Source organism: Drosophila elegans, unplaced genomic scaffold, assembly GCF_018152505.1.
Source record: "Drosophila elegans isolate 14027-0461.03 unplaced genomic scaffold, ASM1815250v1 contig_208, whole genome shotgun sequence".
Classification (NCBI taxonomy): Eukaryota; Metazoa; Arthropoda; class Insecta; order Diptera; family Drosophilidae; genus Drosophila; species Drosophila elegans.
Genome location: NW_024545578.1, coordinates 4,496,603 through 4,522,168, shown reverse-complemented (window position 1 = coordinate 4,522,168; position 25,566 = coordinate 4,496,603). Strand labels below are relative to the sequence as shown.

The 25,566-nt window shown below is 40.3% G+C and overlaps 2 protein-coding genes across 3 annotated transcripts in view; one reads left to right on the top strand and one right to left on the bottom strand.

The window, feature by feature from the left end:
* Positions 1-10,221, bottom strand: part of LOC108146103 (protein bric-a-brac 2) — a 33,429-nt gene extending 23,208 nt beyond the window's left edge. For both annotated transcript variants that reach the window (XM_017271931.2, XM_017271932.2), the window contains exons 1-2: positions 9,922-10,221; positions 5,405-7,263 (exon numbers count right to left, since the gene is read on the bottom strand). In XM_017271931.2, coding sequence (XP_017127420.1) covers positions 5,405-7,150 — 1,746 coding nt within the window. In that variant the 5' untranslated portion in view covers positions 7,151-7,263; positions 9,922-10,221. The remainder of the gene's footprint in view (positions 1-5,404; positions 7,264-9,921) is intronic.
* Positions 10,222-24,435: 14,214 nt separating this feature from the next.
* LOC108146403 lies at positions 24,436-25,564 on the top strand. The gene is made up of 2 exons (XM_017272404.2): positions 24,436-24,929; positions 24,996-25,564. Exons 1-2 carry the CDS (start codon positions 24,910-24,912, stop codon positions 25,462-25,464), a joined length of 489 nt encoding a protein of 162 aa, XP_017127893.1. The 5' UTR covers positions 24,436-24,909; the 3' UTR covers positions 25,465-25,564.
* The last annotated feature ends 2 nt before the right edge of the window (positions 25,565-25,566 follow it).

Sequence of the window (25,566 nt, the reverse complement as noted above, 5' to 3'; positions counted from 1 at the left end):
TTTCAGTATATACTCAAGTAAATCATAATTTAAATGTTTTCAAAAGTATTTAATTCATGCAATAGCTGCAAGGGTATATGAACTTCGGCTTGCCGAAGTTTGCTTTCTTTCTTGTTTTGTATTAAATTCATTTAATAGAGCACTTCCCATATACACATTGATTTTAGCAACCTAAAGCACTGACTAAATAAACCACATAGGAAATTAAGTAAGTAAAACTATTATTTTGCAAACTTAAGTAAACGATTATTTTGGTGTTTGTTCAGTTTAATTCTGCACTTATTTTTAAAGTACCAAAAGTTTCCAAATAACGAAATTACTCATTTCAAAACTGATAGGGCGACATTTTCTTTTTCCGTGTAAGTGCTGTCGAATTATAACACATTATAATGCCATTTGAGGCGGCGGCGGAGAAACTACCAGATAGGAGATAATTTTCTTTAATTTCGGTTTTCATTTACACCGTTATCTGTGCTCCCTTTTGCGAGTGCCCCTAATTGTTACAGGCTGCGACTCGAGTATCTGTGTCTGCAAGATGCACACGTATCTCTATCTGTTTCTGTTTTCGTATCTGCAAGTGTATCTGTGGCTCTGCAGCTCTCGTATCTGCCGGTTATAAATATTGTATCTCTGGCCCAAGCACGGTCGCCCTGTGTTTGTCTGTTTGTAATTGCGTAAACAGAGTCGTACATATTTTATTTTATATTTTATTGTTTCGCTCCGCTGCGCTCCGCCATAAGGGCATATACCTATAATTTTCTTATGTCTTTCCTACAATGAAAACACACCGAGGCAGCAACAGCAACAGCAAAAACTGAAACTGAAACAGAAACAGGCTATGGCAATAATAATCATCGTGATCATCATCATCATCATCTTTGTCGTCGTCATCGTCATCGTCGTAGTCGCAGTCGTAGTCATAGTCGTCATAAAGACAACAGTCGCGACTGCACTAACGACAGACGAAGTGTGTGTATGCAGCCCACAATAAATGCGGAATAAATAAATAAAGTGTAACAAAAGGCAGCCAAATAAATGGAAATATAACAAAACTTAACTCGGGGAAAACAAACGAAGGAACGCAGCTGGAACATTAAACAAATGTAGTGGGGGGATGGGCAGGAGAATGAACTCAGTGCAAGGAAAATATCAAACTTGAGGAGGGTACAAAGTTCTAGCTCTAATGTTGTTTTGAGTACAATCCAAAAACCGGTTCTCTTTAAAATCCAAACATTGATAACCTCTCAACCTATAGAGATTTTTAAAAATATTATAGATAAGTCACAGTCAAAAATTATTTAATGATAAAAATGTATATTCACATAAATTTCCCAACATAAATTCTTTTTCCATATTGCATAGGGCACAAAGTCCTTGTTATAAATTAATATTATGCAATATCAAAAAACTTAAGCCGATAAAAAATCAGATTCCAAAGGTATTTGGCCATAAAGCAACCAATCTGATACTAAACTTATATTCCAGGGCCAATTAGCCAAATATTTTTCTATAATTACCCACCTGCCAGTGCACGGACTTGGGCCATGATTCGATGGACTGTGAAAAACCCATATATATAGTGTTATAAACATTCTATTGTCCCTCGTATACGATAATCGTTATTTTTTTCATTTCGTTTCGTTTCTTTTCATTTCTTTATTTAAACAATCACCGTCGGCCTGTAAATACAAAGATGATTTGGCCAAATTCATTCGCTGAGTCGTTGCGTCACAGTCCACGAGTCATTTAGCCCACTTTATCAGTCAGTTTAATATAAGAACTACAAGAGCACTGATCACGTAGCGCCAATAGGAGTGAATTAAAAATAATAAAATATAGCAAAACAAAAAGCAGTCTGGAGAAATCTTATCAGGGAAATTACCAAAGCCAAGAGCCTGGCATCGACGCGACTTAAGATTACAAATTGTTATTATGATTATATTGTTGTATTATTTGCGCGGCGATAAGATCTATGTGGGTTTATGGCCCGCTCGGGTCTGCCATAAAATAAATTACTTATTTATTTCGAGTGTGGCCCGTACGGGCACCGAAAATTCCCTTTATATAACCACAAGAACACAAAAACAATTGCTGCAACGTTTATGGCCCGGGGGCCACAAACTAAAGAAATTATCGAAATTGCCTCGTAAATTATAGAATTCACATATAATTCAGGCGACTGAATTCCAAAGTGCCGCCCGCCTTACGAAATCCTTTAATCTTGTCAGTGGAAAAGGCCTCTGGTTTTAACCAGATAAGAGGGGCCCCTTGACATTTTCCCAACTATGGTGGCCAACGATCAGCGGTGGGTTTACTATATGTAAAACCAGCGGACATAAACTTGATTTATTTGCCGGCCCCGGTTCGAATCAATCAAAGACCTCTAATGAGCAGCGGACCGCACAGGAAACAGCCGATGACATTTGGCTTAAGTTGGAAGCTAGAGATTCACACGGTCAATAGAAATAAAATGTAGAAAAATAAAAGAAAACCTCCGTTCCATTGCCTCTATTTCTAGAAAAGAGTTCAAGCAACCTGCTTTGCATAAAACCAGCTGGAAGAACCCCTAAAATGCTAGAGATACACATGGAGCAATTATGACTAACGCCGGAGACAAAGAGATACTGGGAAAATGTTTGGAGAAAAGGGGGCCCGCCCTTGGCTGTCAAAGAACTTTCAGCACTTGGCAATTTTCAGTAATTTTCTTGCAAAAACAATCGGCAAACGCACAAAAGAAAAGCCAAAGGAAAAAGTCAAGGAACTCGCACCAAAATATTGTGGGCAGGGGGGGAGGAAAAGGTCTTTAGATTTCGAGTTTCTTGTGACTTTTTCTGACTGCTGGGTTTCCCCAATGCTGCGTGTGTGTCTCCGCATCTCTCTCTCTTGCCCTGTATGTGTGAGTTTTCCTGACTCTATCCGCCACAGAGTGTGTGTGTGTGTGTGCGGGGTCTATGAATGAAAGTGGGGAAAACTCGCAGGATGGGGGGGGGTTGGCGGAAAACTCGCCGAGAGAAAATTCTCGGAATTGACTGTGGCAAAAGTTGGACTCTATTAAGTAACAGGCTCTCAGCCGCAGCTTCCTTCTGGATATTTTGGGTGGCATTTTCCACCCAACACCTCCTCCTCCTCCTCCAAGTGACGTCGTCAGATTTTGGTGGTTTGCGGAGCGGGGTATGAATAAAATAAGATGGAATGGTGTGCCAACTTGCTTGCTTTTACTGCCGTCTATTTCTTCTTGATTTTATTTCTCATTTCATTACAATAAATTAACAAAGGAACACTAAATTGTGCGAGCAAAAAGCAGAGAGTAATACGAGAAAAGCAGGCGGGGAATATCTAAGGGTTTTTGCTCTCTATCTCCAATTTTGCACGCATAAATAATCTGGCAGCTGCTCCGGTATCGAAACTATACATATGTATATAGTATTTAGAAGGTACACTGAGAAATTAGGGACATAAAATACAATAGTTTAACATCATCAATATAGAATTGAATGGATAAGATATTATTATAAAGTCAGTATTATTTTCTTAAGTTCAAAAAAAAACTTAAACTAAGCTTTAAATATTTATAGATAATGTTTTTTCTTTGCCTGCATCTAGGTTCACATTCATATTCATGAGACGCGCTCCGAGCTCATTCATTATATTGATTTATTTACATAAGTTTAGATGCATAAGCAAACACTTCGAGTGCAAAAGTAATGTGGAAAAAAATGGCAGCTCAAGAATAATGCTCAATGTCAAATATAAAGTGTTTATCGCAGAAATAACAACACAAGAATGCAGCCAAAGTGCAAAAGTGAGCGAAAATCGGAGGCGCATTAGTTGCAATTATGGAGAATCAGATGCACGAGACGAACAAATCAAATATTTGTGCGACTTTTGTTTGTCTTGCCATCAATTTCTGCCAATTGTTTATAATTTTGTTGATTTTCTCCCTCTTGTTTTTTTTTTTTTTTTTTTAGTTTCTTTGTTTGGGACTGGGCCTTTTTTCCTTCGCATTTGTATGCGTGCATTGTGCAATTTTCGTCATTAGCATTAAATGTTGTTGAATTATTTTTCAAGCCGCTGACGCACTTAATGTCGCGACCTCGTCCCCCTCTTAACCCCACGGTCTGTTTTCTTATACAAATAGTAAATAGTAAATCAGCTTTAATTTGCAATCTAATAGAAATAACAACGAAGCGAAAAGGTAAATGCGACTGGCTGGGGTGAATGCAAAAGATTTCGTTAATATGCATGCACCCAGTGCATTTCCCAGCGAAATAACTAACTAAGTGAGCGATTGTCTGAGTTCCAGTTGCACGGCGGCGTACGCGTCGTATGCGCATTATGCAAAGCTTTTGCGCAGCCCTCGATGGAAAAAACAGGAAAGGGGTCGCCCGGGGTCAAGCAGAACTGAACGGGGAAGTAGCCACTTTGTAGTTCTTCAAAGTTCTATCTACACAAATAGATCCATTCTATGCAGTGGTAATGGTATATAATACCTTAATGTGCTTAACTATTATCTATCAATATTTATGATTATATGCAAGATCGTGAATCTGTTACTTTGATTTAGCTCAGAAATAAATGATCTACATTAATTCTTAGATCTATGGCAATATGTTTATTTGCATGTAAGTGGAACACTATATATTAGTCACAAAGAACGGTGATCACTTCAATCATCTAATGACTTCATGAGTTTCTGAGCTAATGCTTGCTCACTATTTACACTAATTGTATTTCTAATTTACTATAAATTTATTCATTATTACTTCGTACTAATCTTACATTTTGCAAATGGTTTTGCTAAAAATCTTTAAATTTTAATACATTTGTAAAGAAAATGTTTAGTTTATTAGTCACTTCACTTAAGTGAAACCCATTTTTTATGAGCTTTCTAAATCAATAAATCTTTTCGGCTCTGGAAAATTGTATGAGCAATTTCTTAAGAAATGTTTGTATATTATTTAACTTTTTAATTGACCTTAGTCATTTCTTGCGAACACCATTACATTCATTCACTCATTGCTGCGATCACTTGTCTTTTTTTCTAATATATTTGTGTTTATATGATATCATACTTATTTCTAAAACTTGAAATATTATTTTCATTGTTGAAAACTATCTTATCTTATAATTAACTTTAGGTAGACTGATAACTGAAGTTCATGGTGGATAATTGGAGTTTAAAAATGTTTTTTTCTTAAGAAGTTTTTGACGTAATTTTTGTCAAAATTTTATGTCTTAAAAACTTTTGTTTATATGATATCCTTATTATTTATACTATTTGAAATATTATTTTTCTTTGTGTTATAAACGTAAACAAAATCTTAAAATCTTTCTTTACTTTTAAAATTGTACACAAAATTCTTTAAGTTTATATGATAATTTTTAAATATTTTTGAAAACTCACCCTCTCTTCTTCGCGAATCATCTCTGCAATTTCGGGCTTGATTTCCATGTCATCGTGATGGGAGCCCACGGACGAGGCGCAGGCACTGCCCGCCGCTCCTCCAGTGGGGGCACTGGCCCCCGCTACGCTGCCCCCTCCCGCTCCCCCTGCGCCCCCTGCTCCTCCGGCGGCAGCAGCGGCAGCCAGGGCGCTGGCCATGGCATGCGAGTGGGCCAACTGATGCTGGGCGGCCAATTGCTGGGCGGCCAACTGCGGATGATGCATGGCGGAGGGTGGCGGCGGTGGGACGGCGGCGGCATGATGAGCGGCAGCGGCCACGGCGGCGGCCATGTGGGGCGGCAGAGCGGACTGGGCGGCCACTCCGCCGGGTGGGGAGTGCATGGCGGCACTGCCACTGCCATTGCTATGACCCTGAGTGGGTGGTGGCGACTGGCAGTTTCCCTTCCTGCCCTCCAAAGTCTGGGGGTTGGGTGAGGCAAAGGGATTGCGCACTATCGTCGATGTGGTCATGGCCAGGGGTTGGCTCTGGTTTTGTCCGGGTGTGACAGAGGAGCCCCTCTCGGAGACCTCCGACTCAGCGCCCTGCAAGGAGGGACTGGGCGTGGCATAGCTGCCGTCCCTGGACCGCTTACGCTGTCTTTGATTCAGATCCAGGGCTCCGTCGGGCAAAAGCCGGGGTCTCTTGGCCTTCATCTCCGCCTCGGCATCGTGTTCATCGTCCTGCCTTAGAATGGCCGTGGCCGAGGCCATCTCCTCCTCCTCATCCTCGTCGTCGTATACAGACATGGGATGGGCGGAGGCGCCACCATCGCCCCTGCCCGCACTGACCTCAGCCAGGCCCCGGATCTTCAGGGTTTCGGCCACTTTGAGCAGCGGATTTATCTGATCCTGGCAGACATTGATCTCACCCTTGTACATGAACTCCACCAGGGCCTTCAGATCGGACCAGCTGACGTCGCGCATTATGATGATGGGATGCTGGCAGGGATTGTCGTAGAAAAGGGCCTGGAAGTAGGGTGAGCAGGCGGAGAGGACCATTTTGTGGGCCTTGATCGAGTGACCTTCGCAGGACAGGGTCACGTCCACAAAGGACTCGCTTTGCAGGAGCTCGTCGAAGACGTTGGTTAGGTTCGACTGATAGTTGTTCCAGCGCAGACAGAACTGTTGGTTATCGCCACCGCCACTGGGCGGGGCCATTTTTCGCCGCGGCGGCTTCAGTTCCGGATTGGGTTTGATCTTGGCCTCCACGGGCGGTGATCTTTGGCCAAATTCGAAGAGTGCCGAGCCGGCCAGCTTAAGACTTGGCTGCGGTTGTGGGGAAACGGGCAGGGAGCGGGATTTCTTGGCCTCCAGGCGCAGGCGCAACTCGGGATCATCGGGATCGCGCAGACCCACCACCTCACTGGACGTCAAAGGTCGTGGTGGCGGGGTCAAGGGCTGATCGTTCGTTAGATTTGCCTTCGGCTTAACCAGCACTGTTTCCAAATCATTATCTGCCGATTTTATGTGCTCTATATCTTTGTCTGCCTTGGCATCTATGTCCTTTGACTCCTCCAAACTGGCCTCTACTATCCTTTCGGGGGAGTACCTTCTCTCCGACTCATCTGGCTCCTCCACCTGAGACTCCACCACCATCATCTTGGGCTCCTCGGCCGCGGGAGCCATTGTGTAGTCACTCGGCTCGTACTGATCCACTTCGCACTCCGACTTCAACTCGAAGTCCACAATCTGTTTGGTCATGTCCATGGTGCTGTGAGAGTTTTTCCGATTTTATCTGTTACAGTGCGGGTTTTCTGCGGAGTTTTTTAACACATTTTCGTGGGCGTTACGAGAACTTTTCCTGGGAGCAGTGAAAAGCGCTGGAAAAAGAGAGAACATTCATATAACACATTTATAATATTATAATGATCTTTCAATGTTAACCTTAAACGAAAATCGGTTAATTTTGTATAAACATGATGAAATTCATCAGACATTATGTGTATCCTATGGATATATTTATTTTGTTTGGCTCAGGAGGGGCGTTTAATTTATTTTCTACTAGAAAATCTATAATAAGACCTATGTAAATGTGATTTCCTATTCCTTAGTCACAAATAAGACAGCCAATAGCTATTATTTCTATGATAACATCAGTTTCCAGTTAGTAAATACCAATTTTGTGTATATACCGATTTCTCTTTTGTTGTTAAACGTTAATAAGCTCTGTTCTATAATGATTCTCATCATAGTAAGGGAATTAATTTAATGAAAACAATTCCGGTTGAATTGTGTTTGTGTATAATATCTTGGAAATGAGCTTTAATAATATTCGACATATTATACCCCCAGCCAATTGAACATATTAACGATTGTATAACAATAATATCTTTGGAAGTGTATTATCCACATCAAGCTGAATCAACGAGCGCAGTTGCTTTTAGTCATAACTCTATTAAATAAGCCTATTAATCTTGGCCCTCCCCTTTTCGGCTGAGTCGAAAATTTCCATGAATTTCTATTAATTTATGTTTAGTATTTCGCAACCACCCCGAAACCACCCACATACGCCCAAATACCACCCACCGCCCAACACCCATCGGATTCGCCCAGGCCAGAAATGTGCTTTATTAGCTAAAAGCTAAGCACACATTTATTTATGTTTAATTTGGCTTAATTTATATTACTGAGCTGCAATTATTTGTAGTCTCCACTGCTGCTCATTGTTGTATTTATACGCATACGCATACGTATACGCATCTATGTGGAATCAGTATGTAATTGTGTGTGCGATTATTGCTTATTTTGTATTGTTGTCTCTGGATCTACTTGCATGCGCACAGCTACCTCCTATAGATTTATATTTAATTAAATATTATTATTTATGGCAGCGCTGAGGGGGAAAGAGAGAGCCAAAAGTAATTATATTTATTTAAATATTTTGTATAATTTTAATTTATGTGTGTTTGGTTTGGTCTGGGCTTCTGTTCGGTTTGCTGGGGGATGGAAAAGTTGCTACTGCTGCTGCTGCTGTGCTGCCGCCATAAAATTTAATTATATTTATTATTATTGTTATTATAATACTTCTTCTTGCTACTTTTTATGTTTATTATTATTTCATTCCAATTAAATCTTGTGGCCGTAGCCGTAGCTGTAGCTGTAGCTGTAGCGACTCGGCGTCGTCGACTGTTATTATTTTTGTTTATTTTATTGTTGTTTCCAGAGAGTCATCGTCGAGGGAGCTGAAGAGCCATCAGTTCGAGCTGCCCTCGCTGTCTGGGGGAAATATCCTCCTCTACGATTCGCCTTTACTTCGAACCCCCCTCCCCCCTCTACTCTGCTCCTTTTTGGCAACTTTTGGTTTATTGTTATGGCCGCGCTCTGCCTTTTGTTATTCCTTTTATTTATTCATGTTTGTTGCTTTTATCGTGGCTGCTCGCATTAAATTTGATGCTTCTTGCGAAGAACCCGGCCTCAAATAAATAAATAAGTAAATTGCCTAAATGCAGAAAATATAGGGGAACTCCAAAGTCGAGTGTCTAAAGTGATTTCTTGGTATTTATTTATTTACTATCCATTTTTTCTAGGCAAAAAATGGAAACTAGAAAGTTGAAACGAATTATCTTGGATTTTTGTAGACTTTGAAAAATTAGTAAATAAATTGTCTATGAAAAGATACAACTTTAAGACCCATTATTTTTTTAAGCTTAACCAAACATATAATCTACAAACTCTATGCCGACACATTAAAACTCCCACTATAAAACTCCACCGGTTTCTTGCCTTTCTCAACTTCTTCCTGTTTCCTCGTAATATATTATTTGTGTTTAATTATTTATAGCCAGCGCAGCTGTTGACAGCTAAAAAATACAGAAGGCAGGCCACTTTATTTATTTATTATTTCTGCATTTATTTATTTAATTCAGTCTCGAGGTTCGGGATCCTTGGAAGTGGGCACACACACACACACAAAAACAGACACTTAAAAGGAGGGGGGTGGAGTGCTCAGACACATTTATATATTGCATATTGTATTTATTTATTAACGCTTATTTATTATTTATGCAGCAAGTAATAAATTACACAGGCAGAGCTCGTTGTTGCTGCTGTGTTTTCTGTCTCGGTTTTCCCGTGCTCTGTGTGGAAAATGTTTACAAACTGTTTTTGGCGCGTGCCACCCACTCGGAAAAGTCGGAAAAGTTGCTCCTTCGAGTGGGTTTTCTTCTTAATTCCTGGGCGCCCAAAAGGCCAAGCAGAAAAGTAGCAGCAGCAGCAACAGCAACATTGCTTTTTACGAGCTTTCGCTGGGTGGATTGTGTTATAAATTAATAAATTACAATTTCTTTGGTAGCGCAAGCAAAATGCGCGGAAAATGTGCGAGGGGAGGGGTAATTCCACTGAATACAATGTATATATATATATATGTACATAATTTTGGTATAGTATATTGTGGAGGTACAAAATCGATTTTCATTGCAACCCAGTCATTTGTCATAAATAATACACTATAATTAATATAATAATCACCGCACACATACACTTTGGTCTGGTTTTTGTTTGTTGTTGCTGTGGTTATTTTGTTCACTTTTAGTTTTGCCTTTTTCTTGCTTTAAATATTAATAGAATACTTGTGTTTATGTTTCTCTTCTGTTTTATCTTTTTTTGTTCACTGCATGCAACACATGCTGCTTGTTGTTGTTGTACGTCACTTGTTGTTGCTTTTGCTTGTTCTTTCTGTGTAATAGTTGTTGTTGTTGTTGCTGGCTTTCACTGGCCGTTAAAACAAACGTTGCACTCACGCCGAAAGTCAGATACGAACTGAATCTGAATCCCACGGATACACGAACTGAAACTCACTGAAAAACATTTTGCGATGAATGAAACTCAATGCCGCGCTGCTGACGTCGACTGCGCCGCCGACAGCGCTGCCCGAGAGCGCCGCGGCGAGAGAGCATAATGGGTGCGAGCGGCGATTAAGAGAAAGCGCCGGCGTGCTGTTTTCCGGTTTATGCGGCGAATTCGTTAAGAGTTAAATGTTGGCTTAAGAGAAGTATTTGAGGGTTCTCTTTCGGTTTTTTATTTAATTTGGAGATCTTTTTATTTTTTTAAATTGAAATTATTGTAAGGCTTATGATAGTTAATATTTATTATTAATTATTATTTTAATTTTTTTTTTTTTGTATTTCTTACCGAAAATTCTTAATTAAAACAAGTTTCTTAGAACCTTCTACAAAGATTTTAAAAATAAACATTAATAAATATGATGTTTATTAAAACACATTTAAATAACAAACTAATGAGTTCTTTTAAAAATTACTTTCGTATAAGTTTTATTATAGTTTTATAATAAACTTTATAGTTTATTCAATATTTGTAACCATTAACAGGTTTCTGCAGATTTTTAAGACAAGAATATATAAATGGGTTATATAAAATGTAAAGTTTACAAAGTGTAAAAGGTGTTTTTTAAACCATTATTTTGTGCACCAAAACTTGTCGGAACTAATAACTAAAAAATACATATATTCTTTTATTCAGCACCAAACTTTCAAGGTTAAGAAATTTGAGTATGTATTTATAGAAGGTTTTTAAATATATCAACCTTAATTTGTTTTTTTACATTCTAAAGAACTAATAATAAACAAATTTTGTAATTCCAAAAACACATTTTTTAAGAGTTTTAAGACCTTTAGCAATCAAATTGTAGATAACTCACCAAAAATCTCAGCAGTCAAGAAATAACCAGAAAAAAAGTGCAGCCTACACCTGCAACTTGAAGAGAAACAACAGCAACTTGCAACAACAGCAGCTGCAACACCAACAACTGCAACAACAGAAACAACAACAACAGCGGCAGCAAGGAAGAAAGAGAAACTGGCCAATGTCCAGTAAGAAAGTGTTGCCAATAGTTGCCAACCCTCTTTTCTTCTTCTTCTTCTGCCTTAACCTTTGTTGTTGCTTTTGCTGCTTAGTCCCAGAAACTATGGCAAAAAAGAGCAGAGAAAAAGTGGCGACAGCAACACACATTCACTTGGCCACGCCCCTTAAAGTTCCGTAAGAGGGCGTGCGAGCGAGTGAGACAGCACGATGCTTGCTCCTACACACACACACACACACACTCATGCCCCCACAAACACACACACTCGAGGCAACAACAAAAAAACGGCAGAAAGACGAGCGAAAACGAACGAAAAGCTTCGGCTTGCACTCTCTTCTCTGCTTCCTCATTCTCCCCCAAAAACAAAAACTTGGAGGTGGCAACAAAAAGAGCAGAAAAGAGAACTAAAAAAAAAAGAAAAGGAGGCAAAGACGCAGCAAGTGCAGTGTGACGTCACTTGGTAGGCGGCGCTACGAACGCATTTTAAATATTATAGTTGTTGTTGTTGCTGCACACGCACTGCTGTAATAGTTGTTGTCACTTGTGTTTGTATGTGTGAGTTAGTGCGCAGCCAATAACAACAACTAAAATAAATCCCTCTTTGTTTGGTCCATATATATATACATGTATGTATGTATTTGTGTGTTTTATGTGATGCTATTTTGTATATTTTGCATATTTTATTTCATTTGCCCCCTCTCTTTTTGACCTTTTCGCATTCGGGCGCCTTCCACGAGCCTCTGGAAACTTCGTGCTCAACGCCGATTGGCCCGACAACTCGAAATATATCTATATATATATATATATAAATATATATATGTGTGTGTGGCCCCCGTGAAATACTTTTATATAGATATCTGCATATATAAATCGGGGGTGCACATGGGCTAAAAAACGCGTATCCACTTCGCAAATTATTTTTTAGAGGCCTTCCTCGGCGAATCGACGACACGAGGCTCCATTTCCTCCCATTCTTCGAGGGGATTTTCTTTTCTGTGACACTGACGTCTTCAGGTGAGCCTTTTTCCTCGGAAAATTCTAAGGCTAAAAAGAAAGAGGCGTACACATTGCCTGATTAATATTGCCATCTGTCACCAGGTCATTTATAGTCTTTTTTGTTTCAGACTTTCAGCTAGCAAAGATGGTTTGCTTGATTTATAAAAATAAGATACAAAGTATCAGTATTAAGAAACTGACTCTTAGGTTTATTCAAAAATTATTATTTTGAATGCCAAGAAAAATTAAAAGTGTGGAATTATATATGTAACTGTCTAGGAAAGAAAATAAAGACGAAGACAAATTTTTTCCCATTTTTAAAATAATGAAAAATATTTGTATAATTTGAAAACTAACCTACGGCTAAAATAGTTTTATAGAAAATGTGTATATAACGTCTGATTTGATACCGTTTTTAAGAATACTGAAAAATATTTGTAAAATTTAACAGTAAACCAGTATAATTATTTTATAAGAAATATTTATTTAATTTTTTGTAACTGAATTAATTAAATACCTTTGTTTTTCTACAATATTGTTCCAATTAAAATTGAAAAAACATTTATTATGAACTTAATTCTCCTTTCTCGGTACGAAAAGTATGCAATAAAATATTTTTCAAGTGAGGTGATCGAGTTTTGAAGTAATCAAATAGTTATCTAAAAACTTTTCAGTCACGGAGCAATATGGTCATACATTTGCCGGGAGATCTCCGGCTCCTCCCGTCGATGATTTGTTTTTGGACAGGCAGCGAATCGGAAAAGGGAAAAACGCGGCGGCTCTTTCGAGGCGGAAATGAAGGCTCTTTCCGCTTTGACAAGTCCGAAGATGGCGCACGGTAGCTGAAAAAAACAAGGAAAAACTAACCGGTCCACTGGGAGAGGAAACTAGCGCGCTTCCGTGCAGCAGAAAGGCTGCGATGAGGAAATTCAAAGTGAAATTATCGGAGCAGCGTGAAGAAAGCGTGTGGGCAGTGGCAAGGGCAGTGGCGTGGAAACCACGTTAAAGGACATCCGCTGGCAAAGCGAAAGAGTTCAAATTGCCAACAGAAAGGGCTGAAAAAATACCGTCACACACTTACAGTATAAAGAGAAAGCGATGGCCAAAGAAATGGCGACAGGAAATGGCCAAAGCCACTGAAAGCCGGAGCTCAAAATTAACTTGTCGATATTGGCAATACTCTTAAATCATTTTTGAGTTTTAAATTGAACTTGTTCAGAATCGAATCCGTAAGCTGTCATGTTTGAGATATTTAGGGCTTTATTTTTGAGAGTGCTTTTATAAAGCCTCTTGAACCTCTAGCTTTAGAACTTAATTTTCTGTTAAACTCAGTTTTATTAGTATTTTCTTTTGTTTTCCAATGCCGTCATAAATGTTACACATTCTTAAAATTTTTGGAATGTTTCTATATATATTCATTAACAAATATCGATCTCCTAATAAAAGGGTATAGCTTTGAAATGAAAATGGAAGTATAAAGGAACCTGCCGTTTGCCACTGTCAACAGGAGAAGCAGGATTTAGCAAAGGGTAAGAAAAAGTAGTAAAAGGCTACCGGAAAATGGCTTGAAAGTCTTTCTGCGACCATCCATAGAAGTGGACAAAAACCTCTCATTCTTTGCCTGTTTTTCCAAGCTGCTTTTGAATGCTCCTCGAAGGCTCTACAAGCTTTCCCTGTCAGTGACTCGCAACATAAAAAAAAATTAAAAATACAAACCAAGCACCAGTCATTTAAAGATTTGCAATTGAAAGCGCAATCAAAAAATTGTAAATGAAGCCAAACTAAGATATTAATAACATGGAATATGGAATAACATTTGACACTTTTTATATTGATTTCTTAATGCGGCCTTAAAAGAAAAAGCCAAATGATAAGCAAAACTTGAAATGTCAATCTTTATCCTTTACGAAAAATTGTCCTTCATACAAATATACTAACATTCTGTATTAAAACTCTTAAATTAAAATCATGAAGTCGCTAAACGGTTAAAGCCTGAGAGCGTTCAAAAAGATCTTAAGGTCTTGAACAAAAAAGTTGGAAGCTGATTTGAAACTGTTTGGGAGCTGATTTATACGAGCTGTTTTATTTGAACTATTTGGCCCAAGGGCCTGGTCAAAAGTCTATTCGTTTTACAACCGTGAGTAAAAAAGGTATTTCCATATGGTTTCTGCAGAGAGAGATCAGACCTCAGACAATGTTAACTTTAACAAATCGCTTAGTTAGCGCTGCAATCATGTGTCTGTGTGTGCAGCCCCGCCTTTGCAGTCATGGCATACTTTCGCCGCCCCTCAAAAGGATTTCTGCTGGCGGCCACTGCGGCTAAGGCTGCTTAAAGTATGGATCACGCAAAATCAACGGGGCGACGCAAAAAACGAGCGGCAAATGAGACTGCCGGGCACCGCAGCAATGAAGGTGGAAAATCCGGGGAAAGGGGAACGGAAGCAACCGCCAGCTGAGGGGCAACAAACGAAGTAGCCACATCAGCACCCAACCCAACCACCTAAAAACCACCAAGCCCTGGAGGTCCTTGCTCGGCCTCGGTCAATTGGGTAGCCCTTCTCTACTGGCCCCCTTCTCTTACTTTTTTCAGAAAATTGCGCATACGCGACTTCGCCACTCCTCATCCTTTGGCGGAAAAAGGAAAATGCCTGCGTCGGAGGAGTTTTCTCTGCTGTTTTATTTCCCCCCGACTTTGGGTGCCTGCAAACGTGCGCCAGCTGAACAAAAGAGTTTCTAATGATTTTTGCGCCATGTTTGTTGTTGGCCCAGCAGTATTGTTGTCCCTCCAAGTATTTGTTGCTATTCTTGTTGTTGTTGTTGTTGTGATTGGTGGTGCCTGGAGAGGACACGGAAATGAAAATCGAAAGAATTGTTGACCAGGCCTCTTTGGGGCTGCAGAAAAACCAACCGCCTTCCTCGTTCTTCCCTTTTTTTTGGCGTGGATGCGAAATGCAAATAAATTCAATCGATAGCCGGTCCAAGTTGCCATTGCCAGAGTTGCCACCTCCGCTCCACCTTTGGGCCTTTCGTTGCATGCGTCTGCTGCATTGTTTGGCCTATACAGCCACGCCCCCACCCACCGCCTCCTCGAAGTTGCCGCTCGCGAATCCTATTATTTAGAAAAGCAGAGAAGCACCCAGCGAACCAGCAGGTCCAGTTCGGTTCGGTTCTAAGCTGCGAAATGAAAATCCCCTTGGATGATTGGGTGGAAAATGGGGGTAGGGTGGCATAGGAAACGGAGAAACAGGGGGGGTGGGGGTGACAAGCAGGGGGACACATGCTCAAGCCCAAAACCAACAGAGAACAGCCGTTGCTGCCTCTGTCTGTTTCTCGTTCTCAACTGTTCCGTGCGATTTGCAAGCGCAAAATTTCCACCAAAAACCCAAAAGCAAACAAGCTCCTTTCACTGAGGAAAACTTAAACTAAAATTTTAAAATTGTACTTATAATTCACCAGATGCCTTAAATATATATTTCATAAATTAATTTTGTATTTTTGTTTTAGGCATACCCTTCCAACTTATGATTTTAAATTGAAACAAACTCCAAGAATTTTCTTAAAAGTTACCGGATTACTTAAATATATTTTCAAAACAGATAGTTAAGTATTTTATGATTTTATCTTATGATTATCTTATGATTTTATCTTTTTGTACAAATAATGTTTCTTAAAATTTGAAATTACAAAATAAATGTTATAAAATTTTGTTTTGTTTATTGTTCTATGACTAAAGATCTTAATAATAATATTCATTAAGAAAATCACAAGAAAATATGTACATACTAGAATATACTTTTCTTAAACATATTTTCTATGACAAGATCTCACAATTATAATTTCTTTGTGTGTCGACAAGCCCAAAAGGAAATACTCGCTTCTTGGACAGGATTTTCAGCTAGCATTTTCACTGCATACTTCGGCAATCGAATGGGAGGGGGTGGCCAAAAAAGGGGGGCGTTCCTCAAGCGGAAACGCAATTTCCAGGCCTCCAAAGACAACAAACAGAAATTTGTTTGAGCCAAAGAACGTTCGAGGCAGTTTCACGAACGAAAACAGGTAAATGAGAATTCGGGGGTCATCAGGTGAAAGGGGGAGGGGAAGGGGGACCGGGACCTACTACCTCTACATGAATACACCTGCCTTTTTGGTTTTTGGTGTTTGATTATGCGTTGGCTTTCCTCATTTGGCCAATGGCCAGTTTATCATCAGCATTCTGTTTACCCAAAAGTCCTTGTTGTTTCTGTTCCAAACTGTTTTGCATTTTTCCTTTAATAAGCCAGCACACTTCTTGGCCAAATTTAACAGCCCTCAACAGAACTACAAAAGGTGTTCGGCTTTTGGCAATGTGAGGTGACCGCAAATCATCTTTAACGAGCTCACATTAAAAGCGCATTTAACACAAGCCCGTCCAAAAAAAAGTAAAGGGTTAAAAGAGGGGTGGTGGAGCACCAGCGGATGCTTTTGGCAAGCCACAAAATGCCAACAAGTGGCTGGCTTATTGTTGCCACACTTCCATGGAAGTCATAATCCGTTTGTTCTAACACAAATAAATCTGCTCAGAGCTCATCTTCTACAAAAAAAGCTGAGGGTAAATGCGAAAAAAGGTTTCAAAAAAAGAACATCCCAACTTGCTATTGCTCATTAACCAAATACAAAATATATTTAATAATTAAAATGTAACTCTTAAATTCGGTTTTCGACCAATCTTAATTTTGTAATTTTTTTTAATATCATTTAATATAAGATTTAAGTGAACATAACAAATATATCTTAAAAAGTGGAGTTTATTTTCAAGTGTACACACAAGATTCAAATAATTTAAGTTTTATTATTATTATTATTTAATAAAATTATTAAATTTCATTAATATTAGTATTCGCACCTATTAAAATGCATGCCTTCAAAGGTTGTACTATATGTGGTATGATTTAATTAATATTAATAACTATATCAAGCAGTATACAAAAATGTTATAAAAATGTTTATATAAATCGTTTAATTAATTTTAAGAATAGTAGTTCATGCCTTTACGAAGGGTACCGCTTTTCGCTGCCAAAGCCAGTTCATTTTTCTGCTCCGTTAGCCTTTTTTTTGCCAAACCCCACTCATCGCAAAAACCCACAAGCACGAGACCCAAAGTCATCCCAAGCTTGTCAGTCTGTCACCCAGACATTCTGGCTACAAAACGGAACAGTACAGACCTGCAGCCTCTCCGCTATTGTTAAAAAAAAAAAATATATATATATATAGAAAAAGATTTCATGTTTTTACTCCGCTTACTGCCGCCGCTTGCGTCCCTGTTCCAACTGATGTCCTTAGAATGAACTCCTTGCACAATATATTCACACACACGCGGCAGGCCCAGACAAAAATGTATAAATTTGTGTGCGTGGAAATATAAAAAACTGGTGGCTGTCGTTTGTCGAGGTTGCAGCTAAGTGGCTCCGCGTTTGCCCCCCAGAGCCACCACCAAATCTGCGGCACGCGGCACGCCTCTTGGGCAAGAGAAGCAGTGAAAAAAAATGAATGGTTTTCTAAATTACATATAATAATTAAAAACGTAGCTATCAATTCGGTTTAATTTTAAAAATAATTAGAAATTAAAAGAGTAGATAGTAATAAAACGAATCTATAAAATCCATTTGCACACAACTATGAATTTCATAAAACAACAGTCGAACTGCTAAATCATTAACTTAAGTTAAAATTTAAATTTAATCTTCAATTTAAGTTTTTTTACTAATAATTACTGTTTTGTTGTGCGTCGAAATAATTAAGCTAATAAATTTATATATATATATATATTTTTCAATCAAAAGAAAATGTAGATATTTAGCTCTCTCATTAAAAATAAATATATTTTAAATATTTTTCTGTAATTGAAAATGGTGTACAAAATTAGATATAGGAAGGAAATGTTGTAAATAAATCTTTAAAAAAACTCTGGGAATGGGAAATTATTTCTCCAAATTATGCAGTAATTTTTGTTTACAATTTTCTTCTCTAAATCTATTTAAATATAAATCGACTGTGTTTTTTTCTTTCAGTGCACAGGACTTCCTTTGGTGTTGGCTTTGGCACTGACGTTTTGGGTCTAGAGGAGAGCCGCAGGAATCCAGTGCTGGCATCTCGCGCTTAAGTGTTATTTGTCTACGCTTACGTGGGGACCCAAAAGGATGTCGCCGTGCTGTTTGCAGGGTGGTGTACATGTACATGGGGATGTCCTGGGCGTGCTCGGGTAATTGTGCCGCTCATATGTGTGAATTAAATGTGCCGTAAAGGATCCCAATTTTCCGGTCACTTAACCGAAAACCAGCAATGTGCCGCACAACCGTTTTTTTTTGTGTGTGTGTTTCCCATGGTTTGTTGTTTTAAGGTCCTCCTTTGGGCTGTCAGCCTCATTGGGGTCTCTCTCCACCCAGGTCAGCATCTTTTGGCCATATAATTTACTTATCCAGCGAGCTCACATGACAATTTAATTGCTGACATAATGTCAAACACGGGGCAGCAGGACATCCGCTGGCCGGTCAGCCCTTGGGCAAATGTTATCCTTTGCGGTTAACACATTTGCACTTGGCCCCAGCGCCGGCAAACAATGTTTTTAATATAAACAAAGTAAAACAAATTAGCGTGAAAAAAGCAGGACATTGTGGCCCAGGGAACAAGGACCAAGCGACCAAGGACCACCGGCTGCCATTGAGGATGTGTGAAGTGGCTTTTATTTTATTACGTTATCCTTGCTTTACCGGACACATTATTATGCGGCCAGCGTAAAAAGTTCACATATATTTATATATGGCTGGAAAAAAAGGACATACCCATCTTGTGTCAATGTGTGTGGAGAAGTCCACAATTGTTTTGACTTAATTTGCATGCCCGTCCAAGGATCATCAGCGCTGGTGTTAAAGGACCCGGACCCAACGTGTGCGGCTAATTACCAACACACAAGGACTCCGGGTCCTTGCTTTCGGCCAAACGCACATTAATGACAGGGAAGGAGGGAGGAAGGGGAGGAAGGGGAAAAAGGGGAGGAAGGGGCCAATGATGTTGCCAGTTAATTAGGAAATTAAATTGACTAAAGTGCTTGAGCGTTTTGCCTGTTTGCACGATTATCCTGCGAGTAGCATCAACCACCACCATTCGACCACGACTCCTTGGGAAATAATTTAGCGCAAATAAGTTTAGCGAATGTCCATGCCTGCTGATTGATTTACACATTCCCGGCTGCACATACGTTGCACATACGCCGCGTGGCCTCCTCCTGCGTTGCGCATACGCCGCGTGGACAGGCAAACAGTTTTCTTGGGGCTCCATCTCCATGATCCATTCGTCCCCTCGTTTCAATAGCTCTATGTATTTGGCAGGGGGCTTTCGGCTGCTCCTGCTGCCTACTTTTAGGCGGGCTGACATTCATTTTCATTTACTCTGCACTCGTTCGTCTCTTCTGGCGCCTTTCTACTCCTGTTCTTCGTCCTGGTTCTGGTCTTCCTCCTGCATCGCCTTATCGTTGGGTTTTTTGGTACATAGAGCGTCAAGCGGACGCACAGAAAACGCACCAACTGCCGGCTTTTGGAGGCGGAGCCAACTCGGCTAGAAATGGGTGGAAAATGGAGAAGGAAAAGGATAAAGAGGTCCTGTGGGGGGTGAGACTGATGGCTGGCAGCCTGCTGCAAGTCCGACTTATAGCGTAAGGAATCCAGCCATTAATTATGATGGACATGCGTTCGCAAAAGGGGAAAATAAGGCAAGGTTCAATCAAACTGCAGCAAAGTGCAAATAATATTCAGACAGTTGCAAAAAAGATAATCCTTTTTTTTCGTAAGGAAATTGTCCATCAAAGTCCCTCCTTAAATGTTTATGATCTACGTTTTTCTTATTTTCGCCACATTCCCTCCAGTTGACAGACAAAAAGCCTGGGTTTATTTCCATTTGCGAGCCACAAATGCCAACGAAATGCCAAATAGAAAATGTTTTAGCGGAAATTTGATTTTAAAAAGCGTTTTGCCAGCAACTAAATGAGATTATGCGCTGCCCAAAAGTGCACAGGGCAAACACAAACAGGACATTCAGGACACTCGCTCACATCATGACGAACGTTGCTCGGGGCAAGTGAGGCATTAAAAAATGCAAAATTATATATCAAAGCAGCCCGGGACAAGGAGGTAGCTGAGCAGAGGACCGCTACATGTCACATGAAATTATTATATCCCGCCATACATCCCGTCCGGGACATTGAAAATATTCCAAACGTGATCCGGCTGCCAAGTGGCCTCCTCCTTCTCTGGCGAAAACTAGAAGAAGGACATCACAGGACATGCCAGCCAACCAGCCAGCCAGCCAGCAAGTCAGCCAGCCTTGGCCTGTCCAACGAGCCATGCAAAATAAAATAGCAACACGAAAAAATGCGAAATTTTGTTAGAAAATTGCAAAAAATTACATACATATTTGGTTTATGTGCAGCTGGGCAGAAAAGGAGAAAAAAAAGAGGAAGGATAGTGGGGGGAATTTCTGTCACAAAGGACATGTGAGCTGATGGTAATGCACTGACCTGCCAATGCCGCGCAACCTGGCGGATACTTGATTTTTACCCATGAAATATGAAGAAGATCCGCTAGGATGCTGACTTAAAGTGCTGGTATTTGCTTCATTAGATCTACTTCATTGGGTTAGCCAGCAATTAGTGTCTGTTTCTAATGAAAACATCTTAATAAATCAACCAGTTGCTAATGTGGCCAAGGTATAAGAGGATGGTTAAAGCCATATATGTATATGTTATACCCACCCATAATCAGGGCAGACAATACGGTTCCCTCAAGTTCATATTTCAAATGCTGCCACTTCTCGTACCCCGCTGTCTGCACTTTTCAAGTGTTTTTCTTTTTGTTTTTTTCCACTTCCACTTGAAAAATAAAATGAAGGGAATGACCAACCCTTCGAACACTTATCGCATTCAACATCATTTGCATGCGGAGTGTTCGCTCTTCTGGCGGTGAAACAAATAAAATCAAGAAATAAATTAGAGAAATACAACAAAAATGAAGAAAATCCGGAAATGTTTGCCCAAAAAACCAGAATCTATACATGGCCAAGCATCACACACGTTATGCCATATATATATATATATACTCTATATGGCCGTAGTTGATTTTTTGCAATCTGCAGTTTTCTGGTCCTTTGTCGAAAATGTTGCCACAGAACACTGGGACTCGAGGCTGTCGTCCTGCGGAAAAGGAAGAGCCCATTCCAGCCGTGGAAGTCTGTCTGGGATCTGCAAGCTGGACGACTGCAGCCTGTCTGCCCGTCTGCCCGTCTGGACACGTAGACAAGGTCCACCCCGAAAAACTCCACTCCACATTGCACACTCCACACTCCAGTCAACTCCAAATCCATGTCCATGTCGTCGTCGTCACCTCGCGACGCATTCGTGGCACTCGCGTTTAATCAGCGATGTTTGGAGCAGCAACTCCTCTTCAACCTTCATACACCGTGCACACCCAATCCATTTCCATCATCATTTATTGTTAGTGGCTGGCCAAAAATGCTCAGATGAAGCGACTGGGCCCTCCTGTTGTTGTTTAGATTTCTTTGTGCTACTCCGGCTTGGCCAGTTTCAATATTTGCATGTCCCACTCCTCGGCTGGATTGGGAATTATTTCCTGCTGCTGCTGCTGCTGCTCCATCATATATCATGTCCAGAGAAAAAGCACCCTTTCTTCTGCTCAGAACCACCGCTTTTTTTTATGCATTTTCATTATTTTCAATTTCCATTTTACACGCTTTCCCGCTCTGCGCAATTTATTAAGCGATTTGGCCATGGCTCCAACCAAATTTGCATTTAAGCTGGCGGTCATCTTAAAGGCAGCCATTCAATTATCCTTTTGGCCCCCGAGGTAAGTCTCGCATTTCAAGCCGTTCAACAAGTGGCCTCAAAGTGCCTGCCAAGCTGTGAAATCTCGGACTCAGAAGTGCAGTTGCAGTTGCCAGGAGATGTTGGATGCTGGATGCTGGAAATTGCCCAGTAGGAGGAGGGGGTGCTCACAATTAACCGGCAGACCAGAGAGATGCTGATTCCTTGAATGCCCCTGGCCTTTGGCACCACAAACAAGGACGAAGGACGAGAAAGACCAAAGACCAAGGACGATGGACGAGAAGGAGGTGGCCATTTTTCAGACTGGACACTTGAATGAGCATTCTCATTCGAGCACAGTTGTGTATGTCAAGGTCGTCTGGCTGTGGCCAACTGTGTGGTGTTTCCTGCTCCAAGACGATGCCAAATGATGAGGACGATAACGTCTCCATTTGTGTGCGATGTGGATGAGAATGAGGTGCTCTGTTGTGTGTGTTGTGTGTGTGTGTCTGGGGCTGCGATGGGGAAGTGTTTTATGCTGTCGGAGGGAGACAAATCAGTGCCAACTCTAGTCCTTATGGCAGACATTCTTGGGGAATACCTTTTGGCAGCTCAGACTTGTCTGCCACCGCCGCCTTCTCTGACCACTTTGTGTTTGTCTGTTTGTTTGCTTGCTCGTTCGGCTTTCATTTGTGTGCTCCAGAAATTTGTGTGAAAATTGTTTTCTTTCCGATCTCACTCCGCAAAGGACCTTTTGCTGTGTTTAAGATTCTGTGGCTTGTGCATTTTGTAAATAATCTTGTTTCACACACCTCCAACTCCAGGACTCTGCTGCCGACAGGCGCCAGTGGTCAGGAGCTGGACGGCTCCTGCATAATTTATGTGGGAAAGTCTCTGGGCCAGAGACTTGCTTAAGAATTTCGCCAGGACACCTTGTGAGTGTGTCTGGTGTGTTGGTGGACTTTGGGGCGGAACAAAGTCAATTATTGTTATAGGTTTTCGGCCAACAAATTAAATGGTTTTTGTGGTCTAACAACAGCCCGAGTGGCTGCCAAAGCTGTTTGGGGCGTTTAGTTTACTCTCGACATGAGGTGAAGAAACTGAATCGAATGACTGCACAAATTAATTTCGGTAGTCAATTGTGGATGCCCACTTAATTTGGCAAGTCAAGCGGCTTGCATTTTAATATCACAACTTAAGAAACTGTCAATGTTGATGTTTCAGACTATATATTTAGGTAAAGACATTAAAATGAAACGGAAACAACGGAAAAGTAGCTACACTAATATGAAAATGATATAGGAAATATGAATTTCTGACCGTAGACTATTGAAAAAAAAATGTTAGCTTTAATCTTTTTATATTTAAAATTCCTAAGAACCGCGATGGATGAAAGTCAAAGCTAAAATAAATTTATTACGAAATATTTGGACTTACTACAAGTGTAACGAATTTAAAACAATTTAAATTTAATTTTAAAATACAGCATAAAAACGTTTTTCTTTAAATATTGCAAATATAATATCCATAATATAATGTAAATAAGCTATTAATATTTCTGAATATGAAATATCTTTTTGGAAGAAGTTATCTACAATCTAAAAATTGTTTATGAATGATCTGATATTAAAGAACTTAAACCGGTATATAATTAGAAAAATTAGTTGAATGAATTCAAAAATTGAAATAGTCTTAGGCTGCTTTTCTTGTTTTCAACTCCGAGAACCAAAATATTCATATTAAAAAAATGAAAATTACTGTCTTAATGTTTAGGCACTTGGTAATTTTCTTAACCATAATCGTAGCCATGGACAAAAAGTGAGAGCTATAAAAAGAAGCTTTTAGCATTGCCTTAAACCATGAATGCTTTTTGTTATGGGGTTGAAGACCTGGGAAACACGAACAAAGTACAACAGTACAGTTTTAGACTAGTGACGAAAAAAGGTATTTTTTCCAAAAAAAAAAAAACATCATTTTAAAAATGAAAGCTTTTGTGCCAGACAATCTTAATCTAAGAAACACTGGATGAACGCAGTGGGTCACAAATCACTAGTCCTAAATTGTATAGATTGTAGGTAAATAAAAAAAGGTCTGCCGAAAAATCGAAGTGTTTAGCTTAGGCAAAGGTGAAGTAGATGTATTTCGCTGATTAGGCCGCACTATCAGACCGATCCAATGGCCACGGACCCTGCTCATGCGATAGAACCCAGACCAGACCCCATTATTCTGGGCAATCACCACGAAGGCAGTCGCCCACTCATCCAACCCGGAGTCCAATGTGCACAGAGCACAGTAAACATTACGTAGTTTCCAAGCGATTCAGAGTTATTTTGACGCCGGCCGCGGCAAAGTGATAAGTGATCCATAAAATGGATCGATAAGGCGAAAGTCACGGGCCTTATCGACCGATGTTCAGCTGAGAGAACGACTACGAGGGTACCTAATGCAGACACATTAAAAAACCAGCGATCATATCACTAGCGAGCATTAGCATCGGACATGCAGCCTTATCCACATGAGGGACTGGGACTACTTATCAGCTAAAATTCGTTTAGGTCGCCGGGGCTTTCAGTCTATTTTCAACAGCGGAGCAGAGCAGTCGAAAACGCGATCAGTTCCCCAGAATCAGTGTCAATAAACAGATCCACGTGCCGAGCATAGAAACTAGCGAATAAATACATCAGCAGATCGGCAATAAAACACGCAGTGGACTGATAAGGCACCTTGTTGCAGTCAATAAAAAATATACAAATAAAATAGACAAAAACACAGGAATACATATACAGACATCTTCAAACAGCTAAGATGATGTCACATACAGTGAGGTGCGTTCGTCATTGTATTTATGCCTTAAAGCCTGTACTAATTATAATTAATTTTCCTAAAAACAGGGTTTTCAAGATGATGTACATTGTGGCGGGCATACTGATCAGCAATGCGGAGATCTGCGACACAGTGGATCGCATTCAAATAGCGCCACGCGTCGACCTCAAGCCAGAGTTTGAGCAAAAATATTTGACCTCCGGGGGCAATAGCCCTGGATCCCGATCCCGCACCCATTCTAGACAGAACTCCGGAAGTGGTTCGGGTTCGGAGGAGGGAGGTCCCCCGAAAAAGCGTAGGGTCAGCGTTTCGGGGCTGGCAGGTGGCGTGGTCAGAGGCGTCACTAGCCAGGTGTCCAAGCGAGTGGGCCACCGCTTCGTGTGGCTCTCCGACATCCGGCTCATCCTGCAGCAATGGCGACTCCTAGCCCTCAGCTTCAACCTCTGGACCATTCCCAACTTCCTGGTCCAGTGCCTCACCAGCTACATGAGCAAGAAGCTGCTCATCAACAGCGACTGTGATATGATCTACAAGTAGAATAGTAGAATAGGGCAGCTACACCGAGAGGTTGCGAATTTATTGTTACTATAGTCTTTACATAGCTTTAAGATCTGAATAAACAACTGCTAGACATAGACA

What these genes read in the sequence shown, in the direction of transcription:
- LOC108146403 (XM_017272404.2), top strand. Translation starts at nt 24,910, where the DNA reads ATGATGTCACATACAGTGAG. An exon ending in ATGATGTCACATACAGTGAG is followed by an intron (nt 24,930 to 24,995) that starts GTGCGTTCGTCA and finishes TCCTAAAAACAG; the next exon opens with GGTTTTCAAGATGATGTACA.